Genomic DNA, 13,577 nt, shown 5'->3' with positions numbered 1-13,577 from the left:
TCTCATATACACCTTGCATTTTGAGTTTCGTATACTCACTTTCCTTACTTATCTGGTGACTCCTTTTAATCATATCAGTGCTGCACAATGGGTTGTGAAGCAGAGAGGGCTTTTTCCAGGACAACGAAATCCAGAACAGTGCCCAGGGTTATTCAGCTGCAGGATAAGACTGATAGTAATTACCATTGTTTTCAGAGGTGTAGTGTTTAAAGGATCCCCAAAGTTTATACAGGACCAACCTGATCCTGTAACAACAGGATTGCTTAAAATGAGAACAGAAAATAAAATCATGATTGAGTCTTACTTTTCTGTGGGTCAGTAAAGTATAGGAATCAACCTTTTGATTTTTATCTTCCTAAAGTTACCACTGCAGGCTCTTGTCTGCTTTTGAGAAACAGCCAGATCTCCCTGAGAATATAGTGTTATTTTCATGATTGTTTGTGCAGTTCATCAAATACTGATGCCTACTAGGTAGATAGTTGGTACCCACATTAGGCATACAGAAGAGCATAGCTGTTTGTTGCATCTTTTTTTTTTTTCATTTTTAAAAGTTTTATTGAAAAGTTGATTTATAAGCTTGTGATCATTTCTGCTGTACAATGAAGTGATTCAGGTATACATATACACATATCCCTTTTTCAGATCCTTTTCCCATGTCAGTCATCACAGAATATTGGGTAGAATTCCCTGTGCTATATAGCAGTTCATATCTTGACTTGACTTCTGAGCTGGCTTGAGGGATGACGTGGGGGGTAAGAGGGAGGGGGATTTGTCAACATAAATACATAGATGGTTTAAAGAAACATTTCTGTGTCCCATTTGGGTAAGTGGTATAAAGTTTTAAGGCAGCTTCCTTACCAGCCCTGTTTTCACAAAATTGCCTATAATCAGTACTCCTGTGAGCTTCAGTGCTCTCCATCTGCAGCTGAGAGCCACTCTGAGGTTCAGTGTGCCTTCTTAGATCTAAAAACATCAAAGCAACCATATCCAGCATAATCTTGACAACTAAAAGCCAATAAATGCTTTGGAATTGCTAACACAAAATGGCTTTGGAGTTGCTAATACAAAGTGGCTTTGGACAGGAGGATTTGATCCATGTGGCCAAGTACTTTCAGGGGCTTATGTAACACTAAACTGGATTTGGACAGAAATAATGCAGTATAATGCTTTTTTAAAAACTGAGTAAATTCTAGAGCATGGTCATATCCTGGAGCTGAAAAAGCCTCCATTCTCAACATGCTACTTCTTTGTTTGCTTTGTACCTGACTACCTTGACATCTTTAAAACCCCAGTTTGATTTTCAAAGGTCATGCCTCATGGTGACCTGTGAGGAGTGATGGAAGGGGTTTTTCTTTTTCTTTTGCTTTTTTTTTTTTTTTTTTTTTTTTTTTGCTTTTTAGAGCTGCACCCATGGCATATGGAAGTTCCCAGCCTGAGGGTCAAATTCAGATCCGAGCTTCATCTATGACCTACACCGAAGCTCATGGCAACGCCAGATCCTTAATCCACTAAGCAAGGCCAGAGATTGAACCCACATCCCCATTGGATACTAGTCAGGTTCATAACCCACTGAGCCAGAAAGGGAACTCCAAAGGGGTTCTTAAAGCTTCTCCCTTTTGGGTTACACATGGCCCATTAACTGTAAGCCCCAGCATGTGTGATTCCTGCGTTCCAGGATGCAGGCAAAACCAATTCTTGCTTAGAAGGCTAGAAGGCCCAGTCACCAAGTGGGGTAGGCCTGGCAGGCAGGGGCCAGCATGGCCATGAGAGAGCAGATGGCACCTGTGGCGGGAGAGGCAGTCCCTGCCAGGTGTGAGCTGGCCCTCCTAGCCACCCTCAGGCAGTTTTCCCCCAACAAGGTCCTTATGTAGAATGTTCTAAAAATAGACTGGTGAAGGAAGGAGAGCCAAAAAGGTCAAGGGGCATCTGAACTTACATAGCCATTTGTGTGAGAATTAGGAGATATTCAGCCCTTTCTAACCACTAGAATGTTACCAAGAGCAATTCTTTTACAGGCATATATAATCATTCCATAAAGCAGATAGGGTAGCCTGATTACAAATTCAAGTGCAGAGAGCTCTTCATAAGACATACTACTGTGTCCTTTTGCTGTGAATGGAAATATAGCCTTCACATTAAAGAGGAGTAATGGATTTATTTACAGAATAGAAACAAACTCACAGACTTAGAGAAACTAATGGCTCCCAAAGGAGACAGGTGGTAGTGGGTTGGTAGAGGGATGGACTAGGGATTGGGGATTGGCATATGCACACTGAAGTGTGTGGTATGACTGGCCAATGGGGACCTGCTGTATAGCACAGGGACCTCTACCCAATCTTCTGTGGTTATCTCTGTGGGAAAAGAATCTGAAACAGAGTGGATGTGTGTACATGTATAACTGAATCATTTTGTTGTACAGCAGAAATTATCACAATATTGACAATCAACCATACTTCAATAATACTTTAAAAAAAGAAAAAATAAATAAAGAGGAGTAAAGGATAAATCAAAATGAAACCATTTAGCCTGAACGTGCCAATCTAGAGCTCTCTCTTAGTCACCAACTTCCTCCCAGCAGAAACCATCATACTAGCTCAGACCAAAGATGATTTAGCCAGTTCTTCTCTGTTGCTATGGGGAGATGATAGCTTTAGCCCTTTTGATGCTAGCATACTTACATAAGAAGTAATTCCCATCCTGTCTTCATGTTTCTATTATTGATAAAGTAAGCCCAGCCTTTCCCGAACTATTTATTTTCTGTCTTAATTGCCTTTTGGCACCATGAGTTCCATATTCAGAATAAAACATTTCTTGAGCACTTAGTATATGCCAAGCACTGTGGGAGGTGTTCTCGTATATTTTAACCATATATTTATTGCTCTGCGTGGCAAAGGAGAGGCTATAAACATCAATAATTTCACTTTTTTTCAGTTGAAATTACAAAGATGTTCTGTAGGATAGTTGTGCTAAAGGGAGGTTAGGAAAGAAATAGGGGGCTGAGAAGGTGGGAAGTCATTTCTAACATGAGAAAGTCAGGGCCGGTGACCCCTAAGTCTGCATTGTCTGCTTTTTCGGGCCAGATAGAGTTGAGGGTCAGTTTCTTATCCTAGTAAATGTACTAAAATATGAAAATGAAACAAGGAGAGTTCGAACATTAAGTATTAAAACCAGTCACTTCCTTACAACCATTTTGGGCTATTAAACAGTTGGTTGAAACTAGTAGGTACATGTCATGCATTTGTCCTTGATGGAAGGCAGCAGACTAGAGATTTGAGCTGGCCTCCAGGTTCCGCAGATGCCCAGTCCTGAGCATATCTCATCATCCATCGTCAGCTTGCGATGCATGAGAAATGCAGGTCCTCTGAAAAGTCATTTCCCACCAAACCATACGCTCTTAGTTAAATCGCAGTGTTTCCTTCCAAAGAGGAGTTTAGAAATCCTGTTCCTTTCCCTGTTCATCTCTTAGACACAGGACACTTGTTTGAAGACCTTTCGAGTTTTCATATCAAGTTTAAAATTGATTAAGGGAAGTATCTGTGACTTACAGACTTGGAATTTATAACATGTCCTCCTTAGGAGAACCTGAGATTGTCTAGCAACAGATGTGGTAGTAAATTTGGAATTTTCTGTACGACCGGGTGTGTTAAAGAGGGAAACTGGGTCTGTACTCTGGTAATGATACAACTGAGAAAAGACTAACTTAGTCTTTGTGGATACTTATGCAGTATGATTTATCCGGGTGAATTTATGTAAGATAAGGAAGTGATGTAATTAAACAATCTCTCCATCATTTGGACTTACCATATTTTATTTCTAGACCTACCCCAATTTTTCCTTTTCTGCCTCTTGTGAAGTTGCCTAAAAGCAAAATTTCCAAAAATCAGAAGAAGGTAAATGGGAAAGGTTCTGTGTAGTGGACACTGGCTATCCTTGGTAGGCAGAATATAACAACTCCAAGGTTTGGTAAACTGGTGATGAGCTTTGCTATCAAAGATTAACCACAGAAAGTCTGCTCTTATTCTCATAAGGGCAGTAAGAGATCCGATGAGGCCTGGGGGAAGAACCCTCTTGAATGGAACAGAATCTTCTCCGTTGTCACCTTCTTCCTGGCTCAGCCTCCTTAGGCACAGCCTGATTGCCTAAGGAGATATGAAAAACTGAGGTGTGCTTGGCCTGGATTGGTTGGGGGCTGTGCCCTCTAAATGCACTTTTTAAAATATATTTTGGGAATGAGAAAGGTGGGGGCTTCTTACTTAAATTAAAACCCGTGCCTGCTGCGCCTCATCTCCCAGTGCGGGTAGAGCAGTTGTCTCTTAGATTGTACAACTTGCGCTGTGAAAAAGGGCCTAAGCCTGACCTTTGGAAAAACAGGAGGAAGTTAAATTTGGACATACAGAATAGAGGCTCTGATGCACCACTGGGTGATGGGGGAATCACAGAAGTTAACTATCTCTTTCTGCCTCACTGAAAGTTCTCATCGTCCAGACATGTCAGGATGGTCCAGGTGAGAGATCAGTTAAGAGCATCCCTGGAGTTTGCATCATGGCTAAGAGAGGTCTGAGGTCTAAGACTGTCCCCTCTTGGAAGTGGTTTGAAGGAGCATCAAGAGGAGTAGACGTAGACTGAGATCCGAAGTAGACATGTGATAATGATTGGCCAAGATGATTAATTTTCACACTAACATGAATGCCGTGGCCTGAAATGAAAAGAAGGAACACAGAAGTATGCTAGCTTGAGAAAATAGTAAGGGTAGCAATTCGGGGACCTATACCAAGCAGAGTGAATTAGAGCAGTAGTTCTATACATGGGGTCTAAGGCCCTTAGGGGTTCACAAAGATGGTAATGGAGAAATAGCTGATTTCAATATTATGGAAAGCACAAATGAATCATATGTTTATTTACCCTTAACAAGGCCTTACAGGCTTATCAAAACATTGGACTCTGCCTTTGTCTGCAATAGCATTGGTTTGCTGATGAGAAGCTCTGCTTGACTGCTGATGTTATCTTGTTTTTTTTTTTTTTTTTTTTAATGTAATGGGTGAACTATATGATGTCACTAGATAGTCACAGCCGACCCAAAGTCTGATCATCCAAAAGGTGGTTACTCTTAGACTCCAGGCCCCAGTTTAGTAAATGGCCATCTCTGGTGGCAGGATGTTTAGAAACTACTTGTGTAAAAGGAGCAAGTGAAAGCTGACTGATTGTCAAGTTATAATCAGTTTTCCACTTGGAGACCGTGCCCTTAAAACCTTGCATGTGGCCATTCCTCATGGCCTGTGTGGATTGCATGAGACGCCTTCCAGGAACAGGCTCTTTTGTCCTGTCTCCCGCTGTCCTGGCTAAGTGGTGGAATACTGAGAGCTCCCCTTAAGCTCCATGCTCGGGCAGTTAGAGGAAGAGTTTAAATAGCAAGAAAAAGAAGAAAGAAAAAAAAGAAGGAGAAGAAAGGAAGTAGCCAAAGAACAGACCCAAGTGAGCGATGTCTTTAGAGCAAGCCTGGGAAATTCACCTTAGACAGAGTTGGCTGCCAGTGGTATTCAGGGAACTTGGACTCCGGGCTTCAGCTGGTCCTGCTGTTTAGACCATGGCTTCAACCTTCTATCACCGCAGCTGTTGATCTGCAGGAGCACCACAAAAATCCACCATTTCCAGCAGAAAAAAGAAAAAAAAAAAAAAGATGGCTGAGTCACTCTTAGTGTGATGAGCTCATGGAACATTTGATAATGGTTGGCAAAGGGTTCTGAAACATATCGACCACTTTTGTCAAACTTGGGAGGAAGAATTGGGCTAGGTCCAGAATTGGGATATTTGCTATCTGTCCTTTCAGTTAACTGACTATTTCAGAACTGTGGTGACAGTTTCTATTTTCTGGAGTGTTTCAGGAAGAGAAAATGTCTTGGCATTCCTCTTTGTGAGTATGTGCCCATCCAGACATTAGGTTTTTTCTTCTCTTTCCTTTGCTGGCTCCCTGGGTTTCTGATCACATGCTCCTTGCACATCCTCTCCCACCCCAGCCCTTCTTATGTCCTTGTAGAGGGTCTCCTCGTCCTTCACTCGCTGCTTTCCTTTCTTCTTCTCAGAGCCAAGCTATGAGAATCGTCCGGACAGTGGGGCAGGCCTTCGAGGTCTGCCACAAGCTGAGCCTACAGCACACACAGCAGAATGCCGATGGCCAGGAAGATGGGGAGAGTGAGAGGAACAGCAACAGCTCAGGGGACCCAGGTAGGCACCATCACTGCTGTGGATGCAGATGAACAGGAGGGTGGACACCTAGTGTGGGGCAGCGGATCATTTCACCAAGCCCCGAGCCGTCAGTTCGCTTAAAAAACAGTTTGTCTTCTCCCTTTCTCTCTAGATTCCGAATTTTCTTTAAGGAATGTGTGTTGCTTTTGTAACAGAAAATTAAAGATGTTTAAACTAGCAAATAAAGAAGCTCTCAATTGGATATCAGGAAATGCATTTTAAAGGTAGAACTGCTTATGCTACCAAATCTGACCCCAAAGAAAATTTCAATACAAAAGTACCTTCATAAAACAACTTAGAGAGAAGATGAATGTACAATTATCTAAGTTTTTTTCTCTGTGGTTAAATTCTGTATGGTTCTGTCAGCCCTCAGTGTGGACATTATCCCAATATCTCCAATCTTCAAGTCTCATTAAAAGTCAGGAATAAGACAAAGGTGTCTTTTATCATGTCTATCATCTAACAGTAAATGTGGAGAGAAAAGGTATGAGCATTAGGGAAAAAGTTAATATTGTTTACTTTTTTATGTGGAAAACCCATGAAATTAAACTTAAGGCTATTAGAAATAGAAGAATTTGATTAAAGATATGAGGTCCAAGAAATACATACAGATAACTATGGTTTTCCATCTCAACAAAAACCAGTTGGAAATCATAGTGGAAGAAAAAAATCCATTAGAATAACAATTTTAAAAGTAAAGTGCCTATGAATAATCATAATAAAAATGTATATGTTTTACATGAAGAAAATGGTGAACAACTGGAGAGTTCTTGGTTAGGAAATCTCAACATCATGAAATGTTAATAACTCTCCTTATATTAATCTATGAATTTAACATTAAAAGTTTTTAACAGCAAACGAGGCTCCTTAGTAAGCTATAATATTCAAAACTTGGAGTTCCAGTTGTGGCTCAGTCCTAATGAACCTGACTAGTATCCATGAGGATGCGGGTTCAATCACTGGCCTTCCTTAGTTGGGTTAAGGATCTGATGTTGTGAGCTGTGGTGTAGGTTGCAGACGTGGCTCAGATCTGGTGTTGCTGTGGCTATGGCGTAGGCCAGCAGCTGCAGCTCAGATTCAACCCTCCATGTGCTACAGGTGCAGCCCTAAAAAGGAAAAAAAAAAATAAAACTTATGGGATACAGATAAAAGAGTACTCATAGGAAAATCACAGGCTTCATTATTTACATTAATAGATGATCAGTCATGAAAATCACATTAATTAAGCATTCAACTCAAGAAGTTAGAAAACAGGGAAATAAATCTCATACTGCAAAAGGCAGTATTGCAGAGAGGTGAAGAATAAAGACACTTGGTTTATGTGCTAGCTGCACTAGTCACTGGCTGAGTGATTTGGGGGCAGGTTCCATAATCTTTCTGAGCCTTAGTTTCTTCTTCTGGAAAAAATAGGAATTGCTGTTCTGCCTTATAGAATTATTGTGGTGATTAGATGAGCAGATACATTTAAAATGTAGTCTGGTGTTAGGCACATGGTAAACCCCTAATACATGTTAGGTTTTGTTTTGTGTTTCTTCTGTCGTTTTAGGGCTGCACCTGCGGTATATGGAGGTTCCCAGGCTAGGGGTGTAATCAGAGCTGTAGCCACCGGCCTATGCCAGAGCCACAGCAACGCCAGATCCAAGCCATAGCTCTTGGCAACGCTGGATCCTTAACCCACTGAGCAAGGCCAGGGATTGAACCTGAAACTTCATGGTTCCTAGTCGGATTCATTTCCACTGTGCCACAGTGGGAACTCCAGTGTTAGCTATTATTATTTCAAAATATGGGAAAAAAATTTTAAAAATCCTGGAAAAGATGAGTGATGACAGAGGAGTTCCTTTTCAGATATAAAACATAAGGCTGTAATAGGTAAAATTATGCTAATACATGTAAAGGGCCTGAATGGATCAGAATAGAAAGCTCAGAAATAAACCCAGACACATATGTTAGCATAGTGTGTGATAAAGGTAGAATCCCTATGGAGGAAAAAATGTAGAAATCATTAAATTTGAAAATTCTCATGCCTTTGACCCACAAATCACCCTCAACTTCTTTTCTAAGAATTTATCTTAAGGGGAAACCCATACATGTGTGAAATGATGCACACATAAAGTTATATAAGCAAAGAATTTGTTATAAAGGCAAAAAAAATGGAAATATCAAGAAGGTATTTAAAAATAAAAATTATGGTTACAAGTAATGGAATATTGCATAACTGCTAAAAAGAATGAGTTGGTTCTCTATGAACTGATAAAAAGTCATCTCTGAGATATTTTATTGAGTTTTTAAAATCAAGATGTAGAACTATGGCTATGATATGCTACCAATTATACTGTCTAAAAATATATATATGTAAATGTGTGTATATATACATATATATATGTGTGTATACACACACACACACACACACACACACACACGAAAACATATAGGTGCTTACTATGCAAAGAATATCTCCAAAATGATAAATAAGACCCTGGTAACTGTGGTTCATTCTGGGAAAAGGAACTGAGTGGCTATAGTGGGAGAAAGCTTTACTTTTCATTGTATCAGACCTATAGCTGGCCACATTGCTCAGAGAACGGAAGCTGACCTGCTCATTTCTGAATTGGAAGATTTGCCCTCAGAGTTGCTACCTGGAAAAGATGGATGCCTTTCCTTTATTAACTCTTTCTTGGTAATGCCCTGCTCCCTTGTTGGTGAAGAGTCACAGCTAAATCTCAAAGGCTTTCAGACCACAGTAGCACTGGCAGCCAGGATGCACATATACAAAGAAATTCTAACCAAAAAGTCAAGGGCCTTGTATCTGATGAAGCCACTTATTCCTGGAATGAAAGGGGTTGGACACAGGGAGGTTACCTAGAGGTTGAGCATTTGAACTGTTCCTATCAGATAACTCCTGTCTGAGGACCTTGATATAGCCTCCAAGTATCTAATCAGAATCTACTTCTCCACTATTTGCAGAAGAGGTCAGAATGGTGTGGTTTGCCTTTGAAGACAGAGCTGCCTGGATAGCATTTCACATAGGCTACTCTGAGGCCTGGGTCTTGCTTAAGGGGAAACCCATACATGTGTGAAATGATGCAGTGGAGGCTGGTCTTTCCTTCCACCTTAGACTCTGCAGGTGTTTCTGAGTGGGGTTGGGTTGATATGATTTCCTGTGGTACTAGGAAAGACTCTCTTTGGGGGTCAACAGAGATGCCATTAGGAATCCCTTCCTAACCTTTTTTATTATTTTCCTTCCCTCTTCCCCCAGCACCTGGAGCTTCTTCCTATCCCTGAGTGTATCGTGTACCTCCCAGTCATTGTCAGTGCTCTTCCTGCATTTCCCTCCAGGCAGGCATTCTACTCATCCTTCTCTATCCTGTCTTCTGGGGAGCCTGCCTTCCAGCTCCCACTGTCCCATTATCTTCCCTTCCCCTTCCAGAAAATTTAAACACTTTTTCCCACTAGGTTCCTACTCTCCTTTTACTCCTGGCTGATGCTGTTAACATTAGCCCTTAGCCTGCTGTCTTCGAGATATTTAGTGTCTTCTATCTTTAGTAGAGTACAGGCTCTAGGAGGGTAGCGACTGTTCCAATAAATACTTGCTGAATAACTGTTGAATAAACTGATAAACATGGTCTGTGAGTATAGCAAGAGGATGCGTGTTGTCATTGTCTGCAGCCTTTCTTCAGTGCTTACTCTGTGCCGAAATGAATGCAGAGACTGAGTAGAGATTTCATCAGGGAGTGACTTTCAAACAATTCCCTTGATGAGGGACAATGACCTTTGAATGAGGGGAGTAGGTGGAAGTAGGTGATATAGCCAAGAGGGTGAGACTGGAAGGCTGCAGAGAGTGCCGATGGTGACCAGTGATAGTGCTGTAGCTGTGGATGCAGACAGAGACCCACGTGGTTACGCCCTTGTGGTTATAACAGGTGGTCAGCATTGAAATAAGGGGCCCATCAGCTCTATGCACCTCTCCTTTTATGACCTTTTTGGTGATAATTTCTTCAAATCAGAGTTATATACTTAAGACTTCAGCTACTTGGCATCTTCTTTGTACCACTCTTTCTAAGAACACTGACTGATGTTCTACATGGAGAAACATTGGGCTTCAGTAGAGTGGCTTCATAGTTGAAGATGTCAAAGCACTGAGTGTATCTCTTTAAGGAGGTCAAGCATGGGTCAGATGTGCTCTCTGTCTATCTCATTAGCATCTCTGCAGAGTAAAGGAAGTGGTACGCCAACTCACATAAGCAAGGATCTGGCCTGTGGAGTGATGCAAATTGTATTAGTGAGGGAGATATATACACATACACACACATTGCAATATTAAGGAATTGGCTCATGTGATTGTGGAGGTGTGGCAAGTCCAAAATCTGCAGGGTGGTAGGCTCCAGGCTGGCAACCCAGGAAAGAGCTGCAGTTCAAAGCCCACAGGTAGTCTGCTGGCAGAATTCCCTCTTCTTCCAGGGAGGTCAGTCTTTGTTCTATTAAGACCTTCTACTGATTGGTTGAAGCCCACCTGTATAATGAAGGGTAATCTGCTTTACTCAGAGTCTGCAAATTTAAATGTTTACTCTCATCTGAAAAAATACCTTCATAGCAACATGTAGAATAATGTTTGATTAAATATCTGGGCACCACGGCCCAGCCAAGTTGGCACACACAATTAACCATCACAGAAATAAAAGGCAGTGTGGTGTGACGGAGAGAGAGAGTGGGGCCAGCAGACTAGAGAAGCATCGGAGAGCTTGGGTTCTGACGCCTGAACAGCTAGGCTTGAATGCTAACTCTCCCTCTTCTCAGCAGGATGATACTCAGCAAAGTTTATAATCTCTTTGGATCTTTCTTTTCTTATCTGCCAGGTGTTGGGAGATACTGCATGGGAATCAGCATCATGCCTAGCATAGGATACACTCTAAATACGTATTAGCTCTTAGCTGGTCCTTCAGTTCAGATCTCCACTACATGACCCCCATCTCTGCAGTGATGGAAGTGGACGAAAAGATCTTTGAAGTCCCATGATTTTATGACGTTAATTGATTAATTGGGTCCGCTCTGGTTGTGGTATAGCACCATGGTCCTGAAGCAAAAGCTACTTGAGTATTAGTGCTTGGAATTCTATAGCTCTGGGATGGAGAGCATTTTTCTTATAGAGCCCCAGAGTCACCTTCTTTTTGTGGCCCCACTTGCTCCCTTACTGTCTATAAACCATTAGGAACACATTCTTTGCTTTCCATAAATGCTCCCCCCAGAAGCATTTATTGACTCCATTAGGATTTTTCTTTGTAGTAGGGCACCTTGAAGCTCTAGAATGGAACTGTTGGTTGGCAGGGTTTTTTTTTTTTTTTTTTTTTTTCTTTTTTACAAGAATCCTGCTCCCACAGGAGGGAGCTTTCTTTTAATGCAGTGTTTATCTTTCTAGTGGAGCCGCCCCAGGCAGGCCCTTTGTTGTGCAGAGGAAACTTGTTTACTCTGGAGGAATCGGAAAGTGCGGGGGCTTTGCTGTCTTCTTTGATGTCGCCTCAGCCCTTTCTCTTGTGGGTTTCGCCAGTGCTTTTAATGAAGGTCCTCATGTTCATTGTGTGTGCTGCTGCCTCTCTCTCCTTCTCTCTGCCTGCCTTTCTTTCCCTGCTCACTCTTCCCACCATTCCCTACCCTAGGGGGTGGATTTATCTTTTGTATCTTTTGGCAGCAGCTGCCCTTGGCCAGTCCTCAGGGGCTCAGAGCCAGGTGGGGCCACTGCCCTTGTTCCACTTGCCTTGCTTTCCCCTGTGCAGTTCCTTTGACTCCTGGAGAGGGTTTCCTGGGAGAGATCCCATTCCCCTGGAGGCGTCCTTCTTCCCACGGCAGCAGACAGTCCAGTATAGGGAAGAGCTTGGAGGCCCTTGGAGATTAGAGCTTCTTAAAAATAAAACTCTCGCTATCTAGACTGTGAGCAATGGATTCAGGAGTATTTCCTGTGTACCCATTACACCTGCTGGACCTGGGCCTCTGGCTCACGCAGGCAAGCACACAGCTCACCCTACACCTGCTCCTCCACCTCATCAGGTCACCACTGACTGGCCCTTTGTTTCTCCTTAGTTTCAGTTCCTTCCTTCCTTCAACTGATGTTGAGCAAGTTCCCTCATGTGCCAGGCTTGATTCTGGGTACATGGGATACTGTGAACAAGACAATGACATTCCCACTGGTGAGGAGCGTACATTGAAAGGTGGAGTCGGGGCGGAGGCGGAGGGGTCAGACAGATGACACCAAGACCATTTTAGAGAATGTCAATGCAATGAAGAAGGTGAAGCAGGGTGGCTAGGACTACAGGTGGAAGCAGTGAGCCTTTTGGGTGAGAAGGTGGTTGTGGTGGTTAAAAGCACCAAGCCTGAAGCCAAACTGGCAGGCTTTGAGCCCCAACCCCAGCCTTATCAGCTTGGTGCCTCAGTCTCTTTAACTGTCAAATGGGGGTAACAATTGTACCTACCTCTCAGGAGGGCTATGAGGATACATGAGTTAATATATGCAAGTCCCCTAAACTAGTACCTGGAACATAGTAAATACTATTTGAGTTTAAGCTGTTACTTTGGCAATCTTGAGGCAAAAGCGGTCATTTCAAGCACTTTTGGACTGAGCTGATAACCCTTTATTCTTTTTTGTCCCCAACCATTTTATTTTGAGGTATAAAAATAAAAAGTAACACATTTTGACATGTAAAGGGTTGTCCATTAATCCAGCATTACCTATCCAGTTTAGTCCTGTGGCTTTGGTCCCTTACACATCTGTGATCCTCAGATTTGGCCCCAGGCTGCTTTGCCATTCAGCAGTCCTTCTACTTTTCCTTAGTCCCCAGTTTCCGATGTCCTTCTCCTATCCAAGTTAACCCTTTCACCTGCCTCTGCCTCCCCCCTCCTCTCATCTCTTTCTAAACCCCAAGCCATCAGCTCTCTCTCTACAGTTTACCCCACCCTCACCATTAGTCCCTCTGCCTCCAGTGATCTGGTATTTGCTGCCTACTGGTCCTTCTAAAGTGACCAGTCAAGGTCACTAAAGGGCCACCTAGTCAGCAAATCAAACCTGCCTTTCTTGACATTGTGCAGCACTGGGAATGAAGCACCCCCCTCCCCAGCTCCAAGGCACCCCACCCCCACTCTCTCCTTCTTTCTCTGCTAGCTGCTTTCCAGCATCTTTTGTAGGTCCTTCTTTTAACCTGCCTCTTATTTGTGGAGATTTCTTCTGAGCTTGGTCCCTGGTGCTTTTTTTTTAAACTTCTCATGGTTTTAAGTAATGTTCCTTTCCAGCCCAGACCTTTTTCCTGAACTTTCCACTTACAGATAGGGGATGTCTCCAGTTAGCTGTT

General features: G+C 42.5%; 1 protein-coding gene across 1 annotated transcript in view; it reads left to right on the top strand.

Moving 5' to 3' along the window:
• The window catches only part of NOS1AP (nitric oxide synthase 1 adaptor protein), a 315,689-nt gene that overhangs the window by 281,599 nt on the left and 20,513 nt on the right, over positions 1–13,577 (top strand). The window contains 1 exon segment of the mRNA NM_001435327.1: positions 6,081–6,222. Coding sequence (NP_001422256.1) covers positions 6,081–6,222 — 142 coding nt within the window.

The sequence above is a fragment of the Sus scrofa genome, chromosome 4 (genome assembly GCF_054392235.1).
Source record: "Sus scrofa isolate SSC_HxYL_T2T_F1_AM1 chromosome 4, Sscrofa_HxYL_maternal_Yorkshire_Landrace_v2.0, whole genome shotgun sequence".
In the NCBI taxonomy this organism is placed as follows: domain Eukaryota; kingdom Metazoa; phylum Chordata; class Mammalia; order Artiodactyla; family Suidae; genus Sus; species Sus scrofa.
The sequence above is the reverse complement of the archived record's forward strand: the minus strand, read 5'-3'. Positions and strand labels throughout refer to the sequence as shown.